This window comes from Asterias rubens, chromosome 6, assembly GCF_902459465.1.
Source record: "Asterias rubens chromosome 6, eAstRub1.3, whole genome shotgun sequence".
NCBI classification, from domain to species: domain Eukaryota; kingdom Metazoa; phylum Echinodermata; class Asteroidea; order Forcipulatida; family Asteriidae; genus Asterias; species Asterias rubens.
In genome coordinates, this window is record NC_047067.1 from 10,255,937 (window position 1) to 10,280,547 (window position 24,611).

General features: G+C 38.6%; 2 protein-coding genes across 2 annotated transcripts; one reads left to right on the plus strand and one right to left on the minus strand.

Annotated features, from left to right (window-relative positions):
• Positions 1 to 13: 13 nt before the first annotated feature.
• LOC117291503 (ATP synthase F(0) complex subunit B1, mitochondrial-like) lies at positions 14 to 8,779 on the minus strand. Its single transcript, XM_033773250.1, has 8 exons — positions 8,670 to 8,779; positions 7,757 to 7,799; positions 7,399 to 7,544; positions 5,410 to 5,573; positions 4,126 to 4,251; positions 3,188 to 3,265; positions 2,710 to 2,811; positions 14 to 1,256 (listed from the first exon to the last, which is right to left on the minus strand). Exons 1-8 carry the CDS (start codon positions 8,695 to 8,697, stop codon positions 1,200 to 1,202), a joined length of 744 nt encoding a protein of 247 aa, XP_033629141.1. The 5' UTR covers positions 8,698 to 8,779; the 3' UTR covers positions 14 to 1,199.
• A 228-nt stretch (positions 8,780 to 9,007) lies between these two features.
• LOC117291502 (C-factor-like) lies at positions 9,008 to 19,789 on the plus strand. Its single transcript, XM_033773248.1, has 5 exons — positions 9,008 to 10,101; positions 14,700 to 14,751; positions 16,189 to 16,379; positions 16,948 to 17,109; positions 18,439 to 19,789. Exons 1-5 carry the CDS (start codon positions 9,976 to 9,978, stop codon positions 18,667 to 18,669), a joined length of 762 nt encoding a protein of 253 aa, XP_033629139.1. The 5' UTR covers positions 9,008 to 9,975; the 3' UTR covers positions 18,670 to 19,789.
• Positions 19,790 to 24,611: the final 4,822 nt, after the last annotated feature.

A 24,611-nucleotide genomic window follows, 5' to 3' on the forward strand; every position in this document is an offset into this window, starting at 1 on the left:
CAGGAGACAACAATTTCAAAGGAACAATCAACTTATAATTCTCTTTATTAATTTGAAGCCTAATCTACACATTAGATTCTAAAAATCCACTGGCTTGGATTGCAATCATATAAAATACACTCTTATCGGTGATAAAAGTAGTATTAAACTCAGAATAATTTAACAAATCTTTGTATTGTATTTTGAAAGTGCTTGCCACATTGAGAAGGATATAAACCAAGCTTTGTTTACCTATAATGATGTGAAATATCAAATTTCATTCAAGACTTGGGGTGAGATTTGACAGTGTGAAAATTCATTAACAATTTGATGGCTCCGGGAGCTTTTGAAAAAAACTCCTGACATCAGGAAAAATCTTGTGCTTATTTCTGTATCTGTGATTATTGTAGTTTCCAGCTCAACTCAATGGTAAATCTTAAATTGATCAACATAGCATCCTTGGTTTTTTTTCATCAATACCGAATTGGAACAGCTTTGCTCAACTAACTAAACAAAGCCACTCTTAATTCATCAAGGAACAAACTTGCAGTTACAGTTACAATTATGTCTGCGATGTCAAAGGGCCAATTTATATAATACTATGAGTAAAACTGGAAATCATCAGTGCCTGCTTAAAAACTCAGAATAAATTTCACACATGTTGTATAAATTAGGAGAAGACATTGTTATGTTGGGTTGCTTTAAGCAAAACCGAAGCAAAAGTCATGCATTGACCCCTTGCAGATGTGGAACATAACTTTGCAAACTTTTGACTCCCAAAACAAAGGACAGGATAGGTTTGTGTAAAAGTGCACTGCACATTATGCAAGGCGTCAATAGCCCACTATAATCTGTTCATGCTGAACAGAGAAATGTGCAAGACTTTGTACTACATGTATGTTTTTCAGTCTTCAATTGGCACAGATGAGAAACCAAAACCAAGGAAATCAGTTGATCAGCGAAAATTTAACAATTTTCTTATTTTGTATCAAACCCTTCTCATTGTCCCAAAAGCTCCAAACCAATTTTCAATCTGTTTCAACACGCACAGCAAACTTGGTTTTCCTCCTATAACAGATCTGTTGAATCAATAACTAAAATAGCAGGCTAACATGTTTATTAAAACAGTGAATATTTTGTACAGAAATATTAATTCTCAATAATGTGTTGAGAGTTATAAGCTCTCATAACCCCAGACGACCCGATGAGAAAGTGGCCCATCATGCAGTGGACATGGACTTCAGATTCGTTATACACTTTCCAAGAATGTCCTTTTCCTGTGTGTTAAAAAAATAAAAATAAACAAATCACAATCAAAGGATTCAACTTATGTGATACAATTGCATTGAGGGATAAAGAAGATTTATTGGGGTTTACCTTACACCAATGTGTGATAAGCATTAAGCAATCTAAACACCAATCCAGGCGCGCACCGAGCGTGCAAGTGTTGAGCACCGCACGCCATTTGCTGTGGTGTCTTCAGTGTCTAGATTATGCACAATAAGACACCGCAGTTGTTAATTTTTTCAATAGAGGGCGCTACCAATTTTGTTTGTCGGATTGGTCTATAAACGATGTGACCTTTGACGTCACACGAAAACCATAACATGATTCGCGCGCATACCGCCGGGCAAAACCTTTGTGTTTTGGCAGCCAGCTAGAAAGTGTACGCAATCTTACTATGACTACGCAACTCAGTGCCCGGCGAAACATGACGTATGTAGTGTTTTGTCAACAGAGGGCACTCATCGACACAGGGATTTGAGCCAACAACCCCTGCATTACAGGATTTAAACTGCCATCTTATCACTGCATACACTTGTTGGTTTAGTTGCAAGACATCCGCTTTTCTATGGTAGGAGTCATAGGTTTAAATCCCACCCAAATAGCAAGCCTATAGACTCAGGGAAGCACCAAGTATACAGTGCTTGTCACACTTTAGTGAACAGTAAAACAAAGGCTATTTCCGAAACCGTGGCTTCAGCTTTGGATTCAGCTTCAGGCTCCGTCCTCTCGTCTGAAACCCTGAGCGCGTATGCACAGCATGCGCAATATTGTCACAAATCCAAAGCTGAAGCCATGGTTTAAAAGGCCTATGTATGCTATGAATCGGGTGTACGCTATATAAGAAGTCAGCATTTGTATTGATATTATATTACTATTAGCTACGACAGACTATGCAGTCTGGCTAGTGTGTCACCTCAATCCTCCCTTATCCCCTCATTTTAAGTCACTCTACACCAAATCATTTGAACTTCAAAATTTGAATACCTGGCCCTTTGGCAAGCCATTTTTATTTGTAACTATCGTTCCCAGACCCGAGTCCTTCACTTTGGCAATGGGATATATAGATAGATTCTTAATAAATAAATATTACAACATTTATAGAGCGCTAAATACGGAAGTTTCTGAGCGCTCTAACCAGATTGACAAAACAGATGGGTTTTAAGCAGAGATTTAAAAGTGTCCAATGAAGAAGCCGCTTGAATGTGGGTGGGTAGCTTGTTCCAAAGTGTTGGAGCTATGACTGTAAAGCCCGGTTCATACTTCCTGCGAATGCGAATGCAATACGAATGTTGACGTCACATATTCACAACTTGCGAATATTGGTGCGAAAGGAGGGTTGTGACGTCAAATTCACATCAAATCCGCTTCGTATTCGCAGGAAGTATGAACCGGGCTTAAGGGTAACATTGTACCGTTTAATAGACTTTTCCTTTGGTTCCTTACCTGTTGTGGTGTGATGCTCTTGATGACGTTCTGTTCGATCCAGCGTACCATGTGAACTTGCTCCATCCTTTTATTCATGTTATCCAGCTCAACCTGGTAATCCTAAAATGGCAAAATTAAAGAAAGTCTTGAAACTAGAACAAGAATATTACAGGCGAGTCATTTGAATAACTTAATTCTTTGGTTTATATACAAATCAAATAAACAGATTTCTTCAATACTTATCAATTTTGTATCAAAATCTAAAGCTTAAAGTTAGCTTTAAAACTTGACAACTAATGAAGCTGAAACTTCTACAGGTACATTATTTTACAAACATCTTCATTCACAGTGAGGAGGGAATAATTACAAATGGCAAAAAACTTGATATACAGAAAGTTGCAAAACCCTTTAACATTTAAACAACCGAATAGGTTTTCTAAATGCACAGAATATACCCAACCCCCCAAAAAAGGAGAGATGTTTTTTTTTTACTCACCAGCCGTTTCTTGATCTCATCATTGACCATCTTCAGCCTCTCTCGGTATTCAATCTCCAACTGCATATCAACATTTTCCTTTAAAAGAAATTTTAAAAATAAAAAAATGATTTATAGTTGCAAGACTCTATTCTTTTCACGCTCCGATCACCAACAGGCATTTCACAGACATCCTACTGGACAGCAAACTCTAGGATCAGGGCCCAATTTTTATAAAGCTGCTAAGCACAAAAATTTGCAAAAAAAGATTTTCTTCCTCGGTAAAAACAGGATTACAAACCAAATTTTCGCGTGATTTTGGATAAGTAAGCAAATTGACTCCTAGTACTGACGTCACATGCAGTCAAGGTGTACCCATGGTCAAGATGTTTTGGGAGTCAAAATGTAGAAAGATGCACCACTTAAAAAGTACACTAAACACAGTAACACATAGTACAACCGACTACCGAAATGATGCATGTAAGACTCATGGCGTGGTGAGGTCAGGTGAATTGGTTCAATACATGTATTACAACTAAGACGCATCCAGTTACGCACACCATGGTTAGGGTTGTACACCAGATGAATTTCCCAGGAAATTTTGGTCTGCTTTTTGGACCAAATGCATTGATGTCATCATGCTCCTATGTTCCAAAAAACTGGAACTCTAGGTGGCAGCAGATACACCAGGTAACTTTTCATTGACCTTAACGGAAAAAATCTGTATGTGTGCTTTAGGCATGGAATGAGGTACATGCTGGTCCAGCTAGCAATCAAGTTTGATCGCTAGCTGGACCAGCATGCACCTCACTCAACAGTTAGCACTTGTGCAATGGGTATTTGTGAAAAGGTTTATTGTTTAGGTAGTCCTGAGCATGCCCAGAACAGTGCGAGATTCTACCAATCATAATTATCTGCTGACACTTAGTATCCCCCTAGAGTCTCCTGTCTGTGCTTACCTTTCTTGCTTCGAAGAGATAGTTGCGTCCATCTAACCTCCACTGCTCTTTCTTTTCTTCTTCGATGGCATTGGCTAAGATGCCCATGGACTCATTTTTGCCTACATTTGCCTTGTCAAGCATTTCCTGTAACATCAAGATTCAGAAATGTTCAGAACTACTTCCAACATGCTTAAACACTAGCAGTAGCAGTGCCAGGGGCCGTTTGAAGACACTGGACACCTGGTAATTGTCTTCTCACTTGGTGTATCTCAACATTATGCATAAAATAACAAACCTGTGACAAACTTATGCATGGTCGTTAAAGTCGATAATAATGAAAGAAAAAACACCCTTATCACACAAAGAAGTGTGCTTTCAGATGCTTGATTTCGAGGCCTCAAAATATAATTCTGACGTCTCTAAATCAAATTAATTCTTTCTCGAAAACTGCGTAACTTCAGAGGGAGCCATTTCTCACAATGTTTTATACTATCAACCTCTCCCCATTACTATTGCCAAGTAAAGTTTTATGATAATAATTATTTTCACAATTACCAATAGTGTCCACTGCCTTTGACTGTGTTATGGTGAGTTAATTCTGGCCCTACCTACATGTAATTACACTGTTTTTTTTATTGGATAGAATACACAATATTACCTCAAAATGACAAGTTGCGACCCAGGCCTGATTTTGTTTAAGGGCATCAGCACCAAGACATTTCCTGTTTAAAGGAACATTACAGAATTGGTTTTGCTAGCAAAACGTTGCTGGCAGTGTAAGCACTTGATGTAATCCGCCATTTATTATACATAAACTGACAAACCTGTAAAAGTTACAGATCGATCGGCCATCTGGGTCACGAGAGAATAGTGAAAAACCGATTACACATTTTGCATTGCATCGATGCCAAAACAAAAAGTTTATCACTGAGCGATAAACTCCGAACGTGAAAATAGATTATTTATTTCTCATCAAATATGAAAGTTCAGACAGAAACATTTCAAGGTTTTTTTTCTACTGTCATCATTAGACCGTGTAAGTTTTATGTAAATCTGTGATCTTCGATTTTGTTTCTTACTAGTTCTGTAATGTCCCTTTAATAAAGGGCACCTCTAGGAGGAATTTTTTAATTTCTTTTGGAACATTTCAAGGGGCAACAAGGCAATGATCATAGGCAAAAGGGGCAATTGACGGGTGACCTACTTAGAGTTTGAGAAGGAAGTTTACATTACAAAGACCAGATGTTTGCACCTTTAAATACATTGGATTAGAAAGCTTGACGACTGATACGTGGAAACTACCTGAATGTTTTTGTCACAGCTAGAAGCAACAGTCGGGCCAAACTTCTTGATGCCGTACACCAAAACCGAAAGGGCTACAAAAGCATGGACTGTCTCTGGTCCAACTACATAGATTTCCTTGTTCAGGAGGTACATGATGAGACCAGTGCCGAACATATACGGTCCTAGAAAAACACAAAAGGACACACATCCAGTGCAATGTAGAATTAAACATTAGTCATACAATTTCATCCTTGAGAGTCCAAGCTCCACTTTTATTCTGCAAAGGGCACTTCTGTTGGAAAATCTTAAAGTCAAACAAGAACTATTTGAAAGGGCACCAAGGCCAAGACCAGGGCCCAATTTCATGGCTCTGCTTACCGTCAGCAAAGTACCAGGGCTTGCGGAAGCAGGGAATTCTGTGCTTACATCAAGTGTAATTCACTGGTTAGCAGGGATTTTGGCTTGTTCGCATGCGTACTTGCCATGCAAGCGGAGAATGGTGATCATAAGTGCAGAATTAGGCGGTAACCAGAGCCATGAAATAGGGCCCTGGGCAACAGAGGTCATTGCCTATGATTGAGGCCTAGTTTTTCTGTACTAATCAGGAATGCAAGGCCTGTAAATATTAAAAAAGAATTCAGCTCCATTCAAATGTCTACAAAAGCACTAAGCAACTGAGTGCACTTTTAAAAAATGCTGGAGTTAAATTAGCAAAAAACAAAGAATGGTCCATTTCATGATTTTCAGTAGGGGAGAAAAAATTTGTGGTAGCACAACTAAAACAAATGTATCACAGGCATGTTACTCGGGTGGGATTCGAACCCACGACCCTTGCAATTCTAGAGCAGTGTCTTACCAACTAGACTACCGAGGTTGCCCGGTAGCTAGAGGCAGTTTGAATCCTATGTTTTGGCATCGGGTACCACAACGATACAAGAGATGTTTAATTTGCATCGGGGATAAAGAATATTAATTTTGATTTTTACCCATACATTGATGTGCGTTGCGGTACCCGCTGCATAAACATAGGATTCGAACTGCCTCTAGCTACCGTGCAACCTCGGTAGTCTAGTTGGTAAGACACTGCTCTAGAATTGCAAGGGTCGTGGGTTCGAATCCCACCCGAGTAACATGCCTGTGATATTTTTTCACGGGACTCGGGAAATGTGATAACCTGTAGTTGATTATTGTGTTAGCGCCCTCTATTGACTGGTTGTAGAAAGGGTGTTTTGTAGTTGGGTTGGCATCCATCTTGTTGTTTATTAAAGTCATTTACACATGGTTCGTTAACCTAATCCAGTGAGTTAAAGTCAGTAATTAAAGTTACTACAGGAAAGTACAGAGTATACAGTGCTAACACACATCGGTGTATGGGTAAAAATCAAAATTGATATTCTTTATTCCCGATGCAAATTTAACACCTCTTATAAAACAAATGTGCTACACATATGCATAATGAGTAAAACAAAAAAAGTCGGTACTCCAGCTCATTGTCTCTAGTTTTATGGTGACACAATACCAGGCTCTCAATTATACTTGGTTAAACCTTTTTGTAGACACATTTAAAACAAACACCACTATGCAAGTATTTGAACAAAATGAACATGTTTAATTCCCAGAATTAGTTTCCTTCACTGAAAAACCTTGTACACAAGGTTCCCAAAAGGTTTGAAGAATGTGCGGTTGCCTCAGACATAAATAAATCCCTTGACCCTTGACCTTCTGACCCTTCACCCCCAAAGTAGCTAAGCAAGGCAAGATCGTGCTTACCAGAATAAAGTTGCCAGCTAAAATACCGTGTAACAAGTACAATCTTTGACTGGTATCCTGTCCATTTTTTGCTGAGCAGAGAATTTGTAAGCATTATCTTGTGCCTAAGCTGCTCTATAAAACTATGGACTAATGGCATACTATCCCCTTAGGCAGGCTATTTACTAAAACTGCTTCTAGCAACCCATCTCTTCGATGTTTCTTGCTGTAGTGTTACCAATGTTATGAATAACTTACCAGTGACTCCTGTTTTGTTGTAGAAAAACTGAAACCATTCCTCGGGGATGAAACCGAAGCGAACCTGCCCGCCAACCTCAGGGAGCTTCTTAGGCATAAACTGCTGCTCGCTTGTGTGAAATAGAAGCTTTGGTGCTGCCGTCACACTACATAGCCAAGAGAGAAACACAGATCACTCCATTAAACACAAATAGTGAAATGGCATTTAGTACTGCTGAAGCAACAGTCAACTTCAAATGTGTCAATCTAAATAAACAGTGAACAATAGTCTACGTGTACCTAGACGTGTAGTTTCAAAACTTCTTTCAATTTTTATTTAATGAACAAATAAACCAACAGTCCGAATAACTATTCTTACCATGGTGTGGAGGTCCGCAGAAAAGCTGCTGACAAGATAGAGCCTGTAAAATAACCACATAATCATAATTAGTTAGTGTCTAGTCTTCATTGATACCGTTAAATACCTGCTGCCCTGCTGCAGTGCCTGATTCTTAACATGTTCAACTCAGGCCATCACGAAAACAGAGGGTAGTCCGCTTCTTGGCCCCACGCCCACCTATATCAAACAGCACTCAGCCTGTCACTGTCAGCATGCATTGCATGTTGGAATCTCACTTTTTTTTGCAGAGATTTCTTCTCCAGCCCATTGAGTTGAAATGATTGCCAAATAAATTGTTGTTAAATTTTTTTTAAGAGCACACAACGTCAAGTTGTTGCTGACGTTGTGTCAGGGGGGGATGTGCGCTCTACACAAAAAAAAAGTCACAAGACCAATTCGATGCAGATTTTCGTTGTCAACAAACAAAAACTTTGCATCAGACTCAGACTCGCTTTCCTTTTTTTTCATTTGTTTGAAAGTGACAACACTTATTTATATTAATTTATCATTTTCGGCGCCATGATCATGAAATTCACCTGCACGCCATTTTTTTCTGTCGGGAATTTGTAAGGGACGAGATCTACACTTGGACTACTCCTAGAACTATTTCGGTTTCGTCCGGCTATCGTGTCGTCTCCCGTGGATAGCCGGACGAAACCGAAATAGTTCCAACTTGGACAAGCATATACTGGGGGCGACTCAAAAGCATGTTGCGAACGGGGGCGATATCACCTGCACTACAAATTAACACGCGACAAACGACGTTAAAAAGTTAACTTAAGACTGGCCAATGTCGTCCAATTTTGACATTGTAAAACCTTAAACAAATATTACGAAATATTTTTTACAATCAGAATACGTATCATTGATAATACACATAAATTATTATTACCATTTCTTAACGCAAGTCGGGAAATCATCCTGAGAATATTGGCTCGTTTCTACAGAGCCACCTTCAAGCTACTGAAGAAATAAATGGCAACCCCGGTCTCTGTCTGCTGCCTACACCTTTTGATACACTAATTTTGATTGGCTGTTGGTGGGAATTTAGAGTTGTGCAGCAGGGAGTACAGAATTTGTAACAACAATACTTAAAACAATTTGAATCCGTCGTTTTGTAATAATAATATATGTTTTATTGAATAATCAACACTTTTAACAGCTTGGTGTTAGTCCTGCAAGAGCTAAAAACTTTCAAGCAAAGTTGAGCAAAACAATTATTTTATCCAATAGAAAATAACGAACAATGCATGCAATAAGCGAATCATTCACCCAACTATCACATCTTCGAAATAGGGGGCGCTATAACAAGTGTGGCCAGAGCCGTATTATTATTGGGAGGTGTATGGCTGGTTTTTTTTTTGTGTTTTTTTAGTCGTTTGTTTGTGCATATTATGACCTTTCCCCAAAAAGTGCAGCCTAAAACATGTGATTTAGGATAAGATGCACTGCGTGTACTGTTGGCGCATAAGTCCAAGAAAACAATAGTATGACATGCTGTCGAGTGCTGAAATATTATTATGTACAGATAGGCCTAATGCGAGTAAAAAGTGTTGAATGAAGAGCTAAATGGTGATGAACCCCTCATCAGCGCGAGTTTAAAGGCGTCTTTTGGCTATAACTATTTACAAAGCATCTTTACAGCCAAAAACTTGAGAGCTTGGCCCATTTTCGTTGATACATAAGCATTTTAAGGGAATTTAGAGAGCCCAAGAAATGTATAGCTCACCGATAAGCATAAGGCGGGCCTATACACTTTCTTTTTTCATGTTCTATAAAATTATGCCTCATTCAGCGTAGGCCTTTGCCGACTTTTTAATGTCTTCGTGCCACAGTCGTCGTTATTTTCTTGAAAGAAATTATTTTAGACAATTGAAAGTCTGAATAAAGCGAAAATATCGCAGCCATCTGTGACGTACTCTTCCATCTGTGTCTTGATTGGTCCATAGGTGAAGTTTAGTCACTGCAATGTCGGTCGCCTGCGCTGCATAATACAGATAGTGAAAGGTTCTCTGGATTCAGCAGCCCCTCTTATAGCTCTATGATTATTAGCAGTGTCGGTGACGTGGCAACACCCACCGAAAGTAGTCTGTAAAAACGCATCGACGTAGGCCTGGAGGTTCGGAGTCCACTCGAAGTTCAGTTAAATAAAACTGAAGTTTTCAACTCGTTTAAACGTCGCCTCTAAGAAAACGATAATGTTCTCTGTGTTGGTTACTGGGGCTAATCGGGGCATTGGACTTGCGTTTGTTCGGCAGTTGCTCAGCTCCGCCAAACCACCGGTGAATATTTTCGCGTGTTGTCGAACACCGGAGAATGCCGTGGTAAGTTCAGTAGGATGATTTAACATAGCAACAAGGTAAATACAACTTGACAAGGACGGAATTCGTTCTAGAAGTTGTGTTGGTGTCAAACTTAATTATTCCTTAGTTGGCCCAAAGCCTATAGCAAATCTTATGGGGATCGGGCTTTTTCTGTTTATGCTCCAACTCTTTGGATCAATTACGGCTGAACTTTAATATTTAGAAGACATTATCTTTGAATTTTTTGCATATTTTTGATTGCCTTTTCTGTGGTGTGTTATTGATGATTGTCTCGTATTAGTGTATCTCATTATTTGTTTTTTGTCGTTCTTCTTGTACAACGTAATTTTGCTGTATTTTGCCTATCTTTTTCTTAGCGTAATGTTTATAATATGTATAAAGAAAATACTGTTCAGCGTTTTGAGATTTTTTTTTATGTAAGACGCTATATCAACTAGAGATAGTGATTGTAAACAATCACACAGCTGTTCCCGAATGTTTCGTTAATAACAGTTTTCTATGCTACAAAAAACACACACATTACAACTCTATGACATGTGATTACCTGGTCTTGTATCTGATACTAAATCAAGAGGAGCTTTAACACAAAAAATAAAGGCCAACATGGCGCCATGGTCATTGTGCTGAATAAATTTAACCCAAGTTCAAATATTGATTGTGTAGTTCTTGAGATAGGATCCCACTTCCGGTTAACCCGGAAGTAAAGGTCAATGCTGGGTCACGGAAAGCCATGCTTGATTTTCAATGCCCAAAGAGTCCATAACTGAAAAAAAGTTTGAAAATCTGCTGTGTAGTTCTTGATATAAGGTCCCACTTCCGGTTGACCCTGAAATAAAGGTCAACATGGGGTCATACCTACCCGATGCGATTGTCCAATGCCAAAGGAGCCCATAACTGAAAAAAGGTCTGAAAATCGGTTGGGTTGTTTTTGAGATAACTAGTCAAACGTTCAGTTGAAATGTTTATCACAAAAAGTTCAATTAAAAATTTTAATAAATGTAAACAACTAATATTTGACTCAGGATTGTTTGATTTAGTTTCTTGAGTTCATGTCAGTATTTTTAGAGTCCAAATTGTCATACTTGAGATATTGTCCCACTTCCGGTTGACCCGGAAGTAGAGGTCAACGTGAGGTCACGGTTTTTCAAATTTAATCTAATCTCCAATCCCCAATTAAGGAGTCTATAACTACAAACAGTATATAAAACTGCCGTGTACTGCTTGAGATATGGTGCTACAAAGATTTCCCAATTAAATATGCAAATATGGGTCACGTGGTTAATTATTTACGATTTTTAATTTTTTTGGGGGGTCGGTGGTTTGATGTTTGATCAAGTACGATTTGATTTCATAGAACTCTTAACCACCAAACTCTGCGGTTAATTATGATCACCATTTTCCGCTTACTGTGTTTTTCAAACATCATCGTGTCGTGCATGCACACAGGTTATGTTTGGCTAACAATAATTGAGAAAAAGAAAAGGCAACACTATCGATAGAAAGATAAGAATCAAACTTAACTAGATATAGTGTTTGTAGAAACAAACACTAGGTGTTCGGCTATTGTTGGGTCAGTGTTTGAATCAATGAAAAAAGTGTTGTTGATAGCTCGTCAAATTGCAAAGAAATCAAAACCAAACAGTTTTCTCGATGTGTAATAATTTTATGGTAAAGCATCAAAAAGTGTACATTTCAACCTAAAAGCCTTTAAATAATGCCTTTTCAAAGCATTTTACAGGCACTTCCGGTTTAAAAAGGTCAAAATGTCAAGAGAAGGTCACCAACATACCCATTTTTGTGAAGTACGTGAGGCCCCTTCATATGATGTATAGATTGTCAAAATAGCTTTTGTGGTCGAGGAAATGTGAACTGATGAATAATGACGTTTACGGAGTTTTTAATGCCCTTTCCGATGATGTATTGATTGTAAAAATCCCTCATGTAGATCAAAAGTTATGATTTTTTTAAAATAATAAACTTTGAATTAGTACATCTCGTCAACTGATGACGTCATCGTGACGTAACAACTTTTGCATCATCTACTGGTTATTGTCTACCTGTGTGCAAAGTTTCAACTAAATGCTTCGCATGCTTTTTCTTGCGGACAATCGACAGCGAGAAGAATATTTGACTTTTTTGAACCGGAAGTGCCTGTAAAATGCTTTGAAAAGGCACTATTTAAAGGCTTTTAGGTTGAAATGTACACTTTTTGATGCTTTACCATAAAATTATTTATGCACATCGAGAAAACTGTTTGGTTTTGATTTCTTTGCAACTTGACGAGCTATTAACAACACTTTTTTCATTGATTCAAACACTGACCCAGCGTGATTAAATTTACTTCATTATCATTATGTTTGACAACTTGGACCGAGCACCTCTGGGTCAAAAGAATTACGGATTTATTTTAAACACATGTCATGACACGGCGAAACGCGCGGATACGAGGGTGGGTTTTCCCGTTATTTTCTCCCGACTCCGATGACCGATTGAGCCTAAATTTTCACAGGTTTGTTATAGAAGTTGTGATACACGAAGTGTGGGCCTTGGGCAATACTGTTAACCGAAAGGGTCCAATGGCTTTAAGTCATGTTTGACGCCTTGGATCGGGCACCACTTAGGGCAGGAGATGTTAAGGAGGTTCCAAACGATACATAATTAGTATGCTTAGCCCGGTTTTGGGTTCCAGTATTTTCTTATTTTATGTAAATAACATTACATGCGTTAAAGGAACACGTTGCCTTGGATCGGACGAGTTGGTCTATAAAAAGCGTTTGTAACCGTTTGTTATAAAATACATAATGGTCGGAAAGATTTTGTAAAAGTAGAATAAAATGATCCACACAAATTTGCCTCGAAATTGCGTGGTTTTCCTTTTACTTTGCGAACTAACACGGTCGGCCATTTTTGGGAGTAATAAAAAACAGGATCTATGGAAAAGCTGAAAATAAAAACCATGTCGAAATATACCATTGTTATTCAATAGAGACGTATTGTAGTCACTTTGGTTGGGGAGTGAGGAAACTAGTAAAACACACACATAAATCACGGTGCTGGCTGGGACATAATTTTATGCAGCTGACAAATCTATGCATGGATATTCTTTAGAAGGTTTTGTTTGTTTGAATAGATTCACATGGTTCGTTGAATATAAGGGGGTTGGTTGTGGCGACAACAACCTTTTTATCCTTTTGACAACCATCATATATAACTTTACGGCTGATGGTTGCACTTTGGTATTGTCACTTTTCATCTCGGCTCCGTTCCGTGCTGTCTGGTACCTTCCATACATACATTTTGTTGTGAAGATTTTAATTGTGTAAAGGCTTATAGTTTGATGAATAATATGACGAAAACAAACTTTTATCCTTTTGAACTGAATTCATGATTTATTGTCTCATTCTTCTCACGTAGCCATTTAGTAGGGTCAAAACGTGAGGCCAGTAACACTATTTTGCAAGTACATGTACACCATGTAATGTTAGTTGGACGCAGTTTGCTAACAACCATTAACCTTTTTTTAAATAAAATCAGTAAATTAATAGTTTTGCTTGTTACATAAAATAAAATTGAAGAGGATGCCTGAATTGACTAATACAATCGGAGTTGGATGAGGTGTAGACTTGATTCAAGTCTTAGATTGTGGTTATTCTTCTGCACGAAAAACGCCCCCACATTATTAACGATCACGCGGGCCCTAACTCGCAATCTCAATACACACACGTTGCAACGTGTGCAGGCTGTCTATAAGTAAACTTCTTAATTAGTTACTGTGAGTCGACTTGGTGAGATAAATTATGTCAGTAAGTCGACCTACCATTTTATCTAAGTCGACTTGGTGAGAAAAATTATGTTGTTAAGTCAACTGATTGTTTTGAATAAGTCGACTTAGCAAAATAATATGTCGGTAAGTAACTGATTCCACGAAATAAGTCGTATTGATGAGATAACGTATGTCAGTAACTCGATATGTCGGTTGGCACTCCTGGAGCTCCGTAGGTGACCTTTAGCCAGTCAAAACTTATCAATGGAAAATCACGCCCTGTGCACGCACATGGCACTGGCGTGTAATGTGTAAACAAGTCTGAACAAGCTATAGACGCGAGGGGTATGCTGCGTTAGGCATAAACAGTTAGGCCAAGAAAATAATGTAATGGAAACCTTTATACAAAGAGCAGTTAACATGATTTTATTCTGATCGAAAAAGAAGGACTGCGGAATTAAAGGCCCTGAACGCCTCAAATAATTGTTTGGCATAAACTGTGAGAAACGGTTCCTGATGAAGTAACCTATTTTTTGATAAGAGGTAATTTCTCAATTAAATTTTGAAAGACTTCATGCCTGAAGCCTATGATAAGGCATCTAAAAGCACACACATTTTTGTGCAACAATGTTTTTTCTTTCTTTCATTATTCTCTTGCAACTATATGACCAATTGAGTCCAAATTTTCACAGATTTGATATTTTATGCACAATGGGATACACCAAGGGAGAATATTGGTCTTTGACATTTACCAATAAAATGTGTCTTCTTGTTTATCAAAATGGAATGGTCAAGCTGTTGGCATTCTTAATATTTGTTTTTCTTTTCTTTTCAGGAATTGCAATCTATCGCCAACAGTAACTCATCGGTAACAGTTCTTAAACTAGGTTTGTTGTTGTTGTTGTTGTTGTTGTTGTTGTTGTTGTTGTTGTTGTTGTTGTTGTTGTTGTTGTTGTTGTTGTTGTTGTTGTTGTTGTTGTTGTTGTTGTTGTTGTTGTTGTTAGTCAAACAAAATTTCAATACACAAATTAATATTAATACCGTACAAAACAAACTCATAATAGATATTAAATGAAAACAAATTGAATTTGGTTTGATCAATGAAAACTCTTTAATAAACCTAGTGGTGTGTCGTGTCCAAGCAATCGTCATCAGCAGAGTATGGGTTCGAATCCCCGTCATGACACCCTGTACCCTTGAGCAAGGTACTTCCATGAATGTTTTGAAAACAGTTGGAAAGGTGCGTGCATCCTGCCCCACCAGCCGTGGATGCTACACATGCCTAAAATCCTTACGGACTGTAGAGGGGGTGCCTCAGCCCCAGGGCCGAATTTCATAGCGCTGCTTAGCGACCGATTTTGTGCTTACTGTGCAATTTCTATTTGCATAACCGTACGTAAGCACACGAAAAGGCATGCTAACCTTCCGGTGCTTACCGCATGAAAATAAATGACGTCACAATGCAAATTCACGGTAAACACGCAATATGGCCGCCCAATTTTGTTGCTAACCTGTGAAATGTTTCTGCTACAGTAAGCACGCAAATTTGCTTACCGTTAAAGGCAGTGGACACTATTGGTACTTGTCAAAGTCTAGCCTTTACAGTTAGTGTATCTCAATATGCATAAAACAACTAACCTGTGAAAATTTGAGCTCAATCGGTCATCAATCTTGCGAGATAATAATGAAAGAAAAAAACACCCTTGTCACACGAAGTTGTGTGCGTTTAGATGGTTGATTTCGAGACCTCAAGTTCTAAATCTGAGGTCTCGAAATCAAATTCGTGGAAAATTACTTCTTTCTCGAAAACTATGGCACTTCAGAGGGAGCCGTTTCTCTCAATGTTTTATACCATCGACCTCTCCCCATTACTCGTCACCAAGAAAGGTTTTATGCTAATAATTATTTTGAGTAATTACCAAAAGTGTCCACTGCCTTTAGGCAGCGCTATGAAATTTGGCCCATGTGATAACTCAAATCAGTTATGTAGCCCTATGTTATAGGCGATATGTCATGAAACAAAAATAATGTGAATTCCACTAGTGATGTATAAATTATTTTGTAATTACATTGTCCTATTCCTCGGATATATATTATTTTAAAAGGGTTGTCAATGACTCAAGTTGTAAAACATGTATTAAATGGACACGTGTGACGTGGGTTACATTCTGCATGAGTAAAAAAAGCCTTCGTTTAGAACAAGTAATTCACTACTGGAAAGTGCACTTTGGGCAACAAAAAGTTCTATCGAATTAATGTATGCGTTTATTTTCATTCTGTTGCGGTTGTTGAGTTGCAAACGGTCCGTTACTTTTCAATCTTAGATTTGTCGGATAAACTGACATACGAAGACGCAGTGAAACGAGTGGAGCCAGTGGTAGGTGAACAGGGATTGAGCCTTCTGATAAACAATGCTGGGGTCGATTCGTTTGGTATCAACGTTGAGAACACGTCAGCTGAAGAAGCAGAGAGAGTCTTCAAAGTAAATGTTACCGGAACACTTGGTGTGACTCTGGTAAGTAAAGCGATCGAATGGATAGACAGATTTTTTGGTGAAAAGCAAACTGGTTTTGTTCTTGGGGGGGGGGGGGGGGGTACATGCCTTAGGGTTTTATCCCTCGATGGGGCAAGGAAATATTATTACCATATATTGACGAAGTGGAAAGAAATCATTGTGACTTTCCTTCGTAGGAGACGTGTTTGTACTTAGCCGAGCCGTGGTGATGGTGGCAACGAAGAACCTTCCGATTTACGTTAATGGTTACAAACATTTTCACGATTTGTGCCCCAAATTGCAAATAATAAATTCACATAATATTTACATCAATATTCAGGATTTATGTCTTGGCACTAATATATTAAGGTAGCCTAAGTAGGTCTATTCACGAATCGTGGCCCCAAACCGCAAAAATGTACGTAACAAAATATTCACACTTTGGGCCCCGAAAAGCTAAATCGCAAATTTCTGCAAAATTGCATTTAAAAATACGAGTAAGAATTTAGTTTTAGGTTATTTTCATTTCCTCTTTTTACTACATGCATTCTTTGGTAAAACTACTAAAAATCTATTTTTTTTCCCCCAGGCGTTTCTGCCATCCCTGAGACGTTCTGCAAAATTCACCTGCAGTGATGAGGATACCATGAGTATTGAGAAATCAGCCATTGTAAATATCACCTCACATTTGGGCTGCATATCCCTGCATAAAGACATGAATATTACGAACACGGCGTATAAAGTATCCAAGGTATGACAACGCCCTCTTCCGTATCTACACAGTCAAACTTAAAGTCAGCCTCCTTAAAGGAACACGTTGCCTTGGATCGGTCCGTCTTTGAAAAGCGTTTGTAACCGTTTGTTATAAAATGCATATGGGTAGAAAGATGTTGTAAAAGTAGAATACAATGATCCACACAAACATGCCTCGAAATTGCACGGTTTTCCTTTTACCTCGTCGACTAACATGGTCGGCCATTTATTTTTGACTCCCATAAATGGCCGACCGTGTAAAGTAAAAGGAGAACCGTGCAATTTCGAGGCAAATTTGTGTGGATCATTGATTCTACTTTTAAAACATCTTTCTAACCATATGCATTTCATAACAAACGGTTACAACCGCTTTTTAGAGACCAACTCGTCCGATACAAGGCAACGTGTTCATTTAAAATTTCCTGTCATTTTAAAATATTATGTTTATAGTAACTTTTCAGAGGATGCGCGTGAGCACTTTGTTAATGTACTTAATGTTTTCTCGGTCAATTTCGGCAAATGAGCAGCCAATTTAACCACCAAGCTGTTATATTTCGCGCGAGTGAATGCTACTGAAAAGGGTCATTCGAGTTCGTTTCATGATTAGTCAAATGCAATATTGCGTCATAACAAAATAATCATTCAATTTAACAATTCATCAAAGTAGCATTCTAATTCGCAGACGCTTCTTGAGACGTGTGTGTCACGAAAAAGAATGACGATACGCTAAATGGAACTACAGAGTGCTAAATGAATTTGACTCGACTAAAAACAAACTGAATTGCCGAAGCCTTAACAACTGGAGAGGCAAAACAGTTTTATTTAGAACGCATGAAAATGAAATTGGCTGTTCATTTGCCGATTAAAATTGACCGAGAAAACCTATATTTATTGCTACATGTATTTAATTCTCGTAAACCCCGATCCAATTTGGCATGTGTGCTACTTATAGTGATGCTAATGAAATGAAATAAATACATTGATTGAAATGAAATGAAAATTATACCAGCAACACCGGCAACCATGGCGCGCTGGTTTTGGAGCAATGCGGAGCAGAAACACTAAAACCTGGGCATGGTCACATGACTGTAATCTATACAGCATGGCGTCCAACTTCGCAGCTATATAAATTTATTTATTTGTTGACTGAACTCTGTTTCCCAAGATGCAGTTTATTTTGTTAGGAGGGCTTGTGCATGTGTGACCGTATATTACTGGACCTTGATATCATTGTGTACTATTAGTAGTAGTTAGAATCTGGACACCATCATCACAACCTTTTAAATTTTCCTTTCCATCCCCGATGTGATTTTTTTTCTCTATTTAGGCAGCTCTCATTATGCTCACCAACTGTATGTCAATTGACTTCGCTGCCGATGGAATCCTAGCCGTTGCCATGAGCCCTGGATGGGTGCAGACTGACATGGGGGGTAAAGACGAAGCCCCTTTAACTCCAAAGGAAAGTGTCTGTGGTATGTTGGCTACACTTGACAAACTCAAAGGGCTTGAGGCTTCTGGCAAGTGTTATGGGTACAATGGTGACATTCTGTCGTGGTGAACAGTATACATCAAACACACTGTCGACCATAAAAGATCAGGGCCCAATTAGATAATAACTTTTCTAGCTAGACCAGCATGCACCTCATTCAACAGTTAGCGCTAGTGCAATGGGTATATGCTAAAAGGTCTATGGACAATAATGACGCCTTACTATATGAAGGCAATATTTGGCAATATTTAATTAGTGGCTGTGGCTATGGCTGCAGTTGTTGCTATGGGCCTCATATTTTGATAAAACGTAGTGGCCTAATTTTAAAAAGCTGCTCAAGCACAAAAAAATAGCTTAGCACAATTAAATTATGCTTACCTGTATATGGTAACCAACCAAATTCTAATGTCCCTCGTATGCAGTTTGCTCACTTCTGCTTAGCAGAAAATTGTTGAGCAATATTTTCTGCTGCAGCAGCTCTATGAAATTGGGCAATGTTCACATGACGATTGAGCCACAGCCACTCATTCAGAAACAGCCTTAGTTTAATGTTTACTAAAAATGGGCTGTTTTTTAAATCATCAAAATCCAATACCATATTGCACAAGTAGAAGGGTACTCACTATAGGAGGCTTACGCTCATTTTTGTTGATTTGATAAGCTTCTTACGCCAAGCATTGTCAAATCAAATTTATTCAATTCAAGTGCAATATCCATTGGATTTTGATGGTGTCAGAGCAATTAGGAATACAACTCTTAAAGCCATGTCACACTGGGCAAGATACACGCAAGCAGTTCACTCTCATTTCAGTTTCTCATTATTTTACTGGGATAGTGAATTACAGCTAGTAGAATGTCTCTTGTGGTGCCGAGGTGTTCCTTGGGTATGCAGTGCAGTTGATTGCCTCCAAGTTGCCTGAAAAATTGCTCTGTGTGACATGGCCTTTTTGGTAGTGTTTATCATGTAAAGTAAAGCCCACTTTAGGGTCAATAAACAAATAGAAAATCTGAGTGTAAACCTACTTTTAAAGTGAATGTTTTTCATTGCTATTGTAGCGTCGACCGTGGGTTGCGTTGTACACAGTTTAATGACACCGCCGCTACACTATGCTAGCTAACTATGGCCGTGTCCGAAACGACGACTTCGGCTACAGCTACGGCTAGATCGCGCGCGTCTGCTATTCTTCAACACTGGTAGACGCACTGATCTAGACGTAGCTGTAGCCGAAGTCGTCGTTTCGGACACGGCCTTAGTCTCTGTTAATGTCACGTTGCATGTGTGCATTAGCATTCACTGGTGCTGTATCCCATTTGGTTATAGGCAGTGGTATAAGGTACCAGACTATTTTGTTTTGACAGTTTAATAAAAAGTCTGCAGCGATATATCGGTAGTTAATTTTAATTAAAACCATTGATTTACGATAACAACGAAATATGAACTTCTTAATTTTACTTTTAACTTGTAAAATGCATGTAATGAAATATTAACGTTATTGTACAGAGAACAACTTCACTAATGGAGCAAGTTTGCATTGCAACCAATCACCATTGTGTTGTGCACACTGAGTGTTACTAAGCCTTTTTGAAAAATCAACATTTATGTTGATTTTTTAGTATTAACTGCTGCATTTTTTTTGTAGAATTTTGCTTTAGAATGGAAACTGTTCTCTGTAGTGTGTATGTTTATTTGCAATGTACATTTATAGCGAGCTGTAAATAAATTTGTAAGAAATGTTTTCTTGTACTCATTTTAAGATGCGGGACCAAAATATAAAACAGCCGTTGTGCTGAAAGTTGTATCATGTATGAAGATATTAAACAAATTAATAAATAAGTTTCTGCTTAAGTTGTATCATGTATGAAGATATTAAACAAATTAATAAATAAGTTTCTGCTAGGTGATTTGTCTAAAGAATCAACCACAACTTCAGATGTCCAAGTGATCCGAGTGTGGGTTTTAATCCATGGCTTAATAATATATTAGATTATAAGATAATGTTTTTAAATGGTTGTGTCAATAAAGTTTTACTGTATACTTTGTTGTGAATTTCTGTCAGCGTTTATTATAAAGCCCCCCTATTATTAATTTCATAGAGCTCCTTGAGCATAAATATTTGCTGAACAGAGTTCTGCTTAGCAAAACTAAGTAGAATACTGGCTAATCAAAGGTACATGTGTACTGGTAAGCAGCACTTTCTTTGCGCTTAGCCGCTTTTATGCGTAAAGCAGCTCTTTGAATTTAGGCGGTTGGGTATTATTGATGTTTCGGGTGTAAGAAGAAATGGTTCTATAATAGCTCGTCATCAGGGTAAATAAAAAGTAGTAAAATAAATGCGCCTAAATTATGCAACTTATTGGGAATGGTATTTTGTTCTACTATTACGGGTTAAACAAAAACACAAAGTTAATTAATACAAAGGGATTTGAACCAGCGACCTCCGATTAAATGAAACGGTGGCAGGGAAGTATGTATGCCCCCCCCCAAAAAAAAAAAAAATTAACATGGGCTTGGGGAGGATGGTTCCAAAGAGGGCGCTATCAGATGAAGTATGTTGGAAGTTCGCCGTATGGCGTTTAACAGTATGGGGGAACAGAATGTCCGGACGGGGATCTCATGCCACATCGGCTCCCTAACAACCGATTTATCTGGCCCTATTTTGACCTGTCGGGGGTGTGGGGCTGAGGGAGGGGGCTGACAGTAAGAAGCGATACAACCGTTAGACGCCATGAAGCCAGGGATCACACCAAAGCTTAGCATACAACCTGGGAATGTGTACAGCCAGGGGATACGATCGGGGATGGATGCCGTGTAAATTTTGTTCGTCCTTCAATCCAAAATCCTCATCAGCGGAGAGAGAGAATAACTTTTACAACGTCTCTGTTTTGTTGGCATAGTTATTTAAAATAACTACGCCAACAAAACAGAGACGCTCCTCACAACAGCAAAAACATTGTGAGAACCCCTGTGGCTTCCTCTGAAGTAGGCCTATTGTAGTTGTTGAAATGAACTCGATACCTCAGCCGAGGTCTCGAATTCAAGCCATATGAAAGCACAAAACTTGTTCGACAAGGGTCACTTTTTTTCAATATTCTCTCGCAAATTCGATGAACAATTGAGTCCAAATTTTTACATGTTTGTTATTTTATGCATGATGTTGAGATACACCAGGTGAGAAGACTGGTCTCGGACAGAACCAAACGTGTCCAGTGCCATCTCCCATGCTTTATGGCAAGCGTGCAATTATTTTCTGGGCAAGTATGCCTGGCTATGAGTGGTCGGCCTGCCACTACATTTACGGGCAAGCACGCCCTGGGCATGCATGACCTGTTGGTTTGTTGGTAATGGGCATACAAATAATTAGCAAGAATCAATCTACGAAAATTATAATTGAGTTTTTCTAATGCAGCCTTTTGCCCAAATAGATATTGGGAAGAGATACTGAGATATGCAGTGGTCAAACTGTGCCAAAAAAAACACAATAACCGGTACCAATAATAATTGTTTTCTGTGAACTGTCTGGGAAGATCTGGGTTTTATGCACAAATTAATTTGCTAAATGAGACGTCGACAGCGACGCAGCAGACACGATCGCGCCTATTGACGCAATGAGTTACCTACAGCGTGGGTCAATGTTCCTTTATATATAGGGGAGCTTCATTATATGGAATCTGAAGGTTTCCAGAAAATGTTTGAGTGTGTGCAAGACTTTGACGAACTGAATTTACTCCGTCCACCCAGCAACAGATGTGCGTCTCAATTTGCGTCATGGTTACGTCACAGGTTCAGACAGCGCCCACAATGAGGTCAGTGAAAAAAGCCTCTCATTGGCTGATAGTTGTGCGTGAAGCTTACACATCACACAGACGCGTTAACGTTGCATGACGCAAACCTGGACGCGTTACGTTGTTTAGCCTCTCATGCATCATCGTCAGTGGTGGCAGCTCATGCTAAGTGAAATAAGTTGTTTGTGACGTCACATTGGCGGGAATGTTGACTTCTGTTGCTCTGGTGCACGCGGTCCAAATGTTTACGACCGTCCTACAACACAGTGATACAAACACACCACTCACAGGTTTACGTGAAAACACTAGTGCTTTTTGGAGCTTTTTCAGCGATTTGAACTGAGAATAAACGATTTATGAATCAGTCAGTGTAAAAATCAAGAGACGATTTTTGAAACACCCAGAAGATTTGGAACATTTTCCAAGTGAGTATTTTATCAACTCTTTTAAAATATCATTGCGTGATAGATTTTAAAGTCCAATGACACAGTTTGAAAGTTTCTCAAAAGTTATTGTTGTATGTTTTTGGAGAGGACCTATTTTTTTTATGTAAATCATATTTATATAATAATAATTATAGTCGTGAAGATTTTCAACCAATGCCTCTCTCGATTGCAATTTGGCTTCTTCACAATCATTCATCAACTTAAAATATAGTTATACAATTGACGTTTTTACATGATGTTCCTTTCTACCTAAATGCAGAATATCAACAAGATGAACGTTGTAAATATCAACTTGAACTTTCCGAGGAAAAGAGAAAGTTGTTTGGACTGCGGAGGGCAGGTATGTTGGTTTTCAATCAAATCATCGTGTATATTGTGATCAGTAATTTAAGAATTCCTGGGAGGTTTACGGTTGTAATGTAGGCCAATTTACTTTGTTAAGTTTTGTTTGAAATCCTGCATTTTCCCCGAACTTTGTTCAAGAATGTCAAACCATGATGTCTTAACAATTCACTTTTAAAAACGAACAAACATGACAGGCTTATCATTTGCTCAAATGGATTGCAGCATTCAAACATATACAAAATAATATTTTATATGAAAACAATCGAGGTTTTACATTAGAACAAAATATAGATTCAAAACTTGGGTTTGTGACATGTTGTGTTAAAATTCTATACTGTTTTTACAGAGAATAATATATTGGTTATTTTACTTTCAGGTTTGGAATGTAAGGAAGGAGCTGAGTTTCTCTGGCAAAGAAACTTGCGTTGATTGCGGTGAATTGGCAGGGACGTGCCCGGTAAGTCATACCGTCTTTATTATCAGACAATCAAATAAATAATACACAATGAAAAGGTTTATCATTTCCTTTGATGACACTGAACGATCTTGTCATGGTCACATAGCATCTTGTAATCACTTATAACTATAGATTTTTCTATCTTGTTTTCAAATACAGCACTGGCTTCATTTGTACACGTACCTCGAGCCGCTTAATCTGATGCCCTTATCCCATGGGATACAGTAAGTACTGTCTTATTACTAGTCTTATATTGATCACTAGAAATGTATCAAGTAGAGGAGTTGATGGCTTTCTTTACCGATGTTCTTCAGCAAGGGTTGTGGAATCACGGGTGGTACATTTTTAAATCAACTCAGTTGGAAAAACCCGTGAAATAAATTATTTCTTAATTACTTTTATCTTTTATCAGTAAAACACCTCTCCGTTTCCACCTTGAGAAAAATGCTTCGTTGGAAATACATTCGGACCTCTTTCTTCAGACACCATGGTCTGAAACACCTCTATCGCCATCGGCGACTCTGAGAAGCAAGTTTGGATACAGATGCCAATTTTTACCCGTGTGGAGTTCAACAAGAGCATCACATCCTTTGGGGCAGTCCAAATTAGGAGGCAAGATTACCCCTTCACAAGTTGTAACTCAAATACATCAGTTACAGACAACGCCTTCAGTATCCAATAAACAGGAGATTTGTCAGCAGCAGCAATATCCATACCAGCAACTGCAGCAGGAGCAACATCAGGAGCAGCAGCAGCCACAGCAGCAAAAACACAAGCAGAAGAAACCACAATCTCTGCAAAGGAAGCTGCAACAAGTTCCCGCCAACAAACCGGCAACAGCTTCACCAAAAACACCTCAAGAAGCAAAAACACCAGATGCAGCTAAAACAGAGGCAAAATCTGCTCCTGCAACAACGTCAATAGTTTCGGCATCGATAAGATCAGTCCGGGCACAAACGCAGTCTGCTACTGCATCGTCG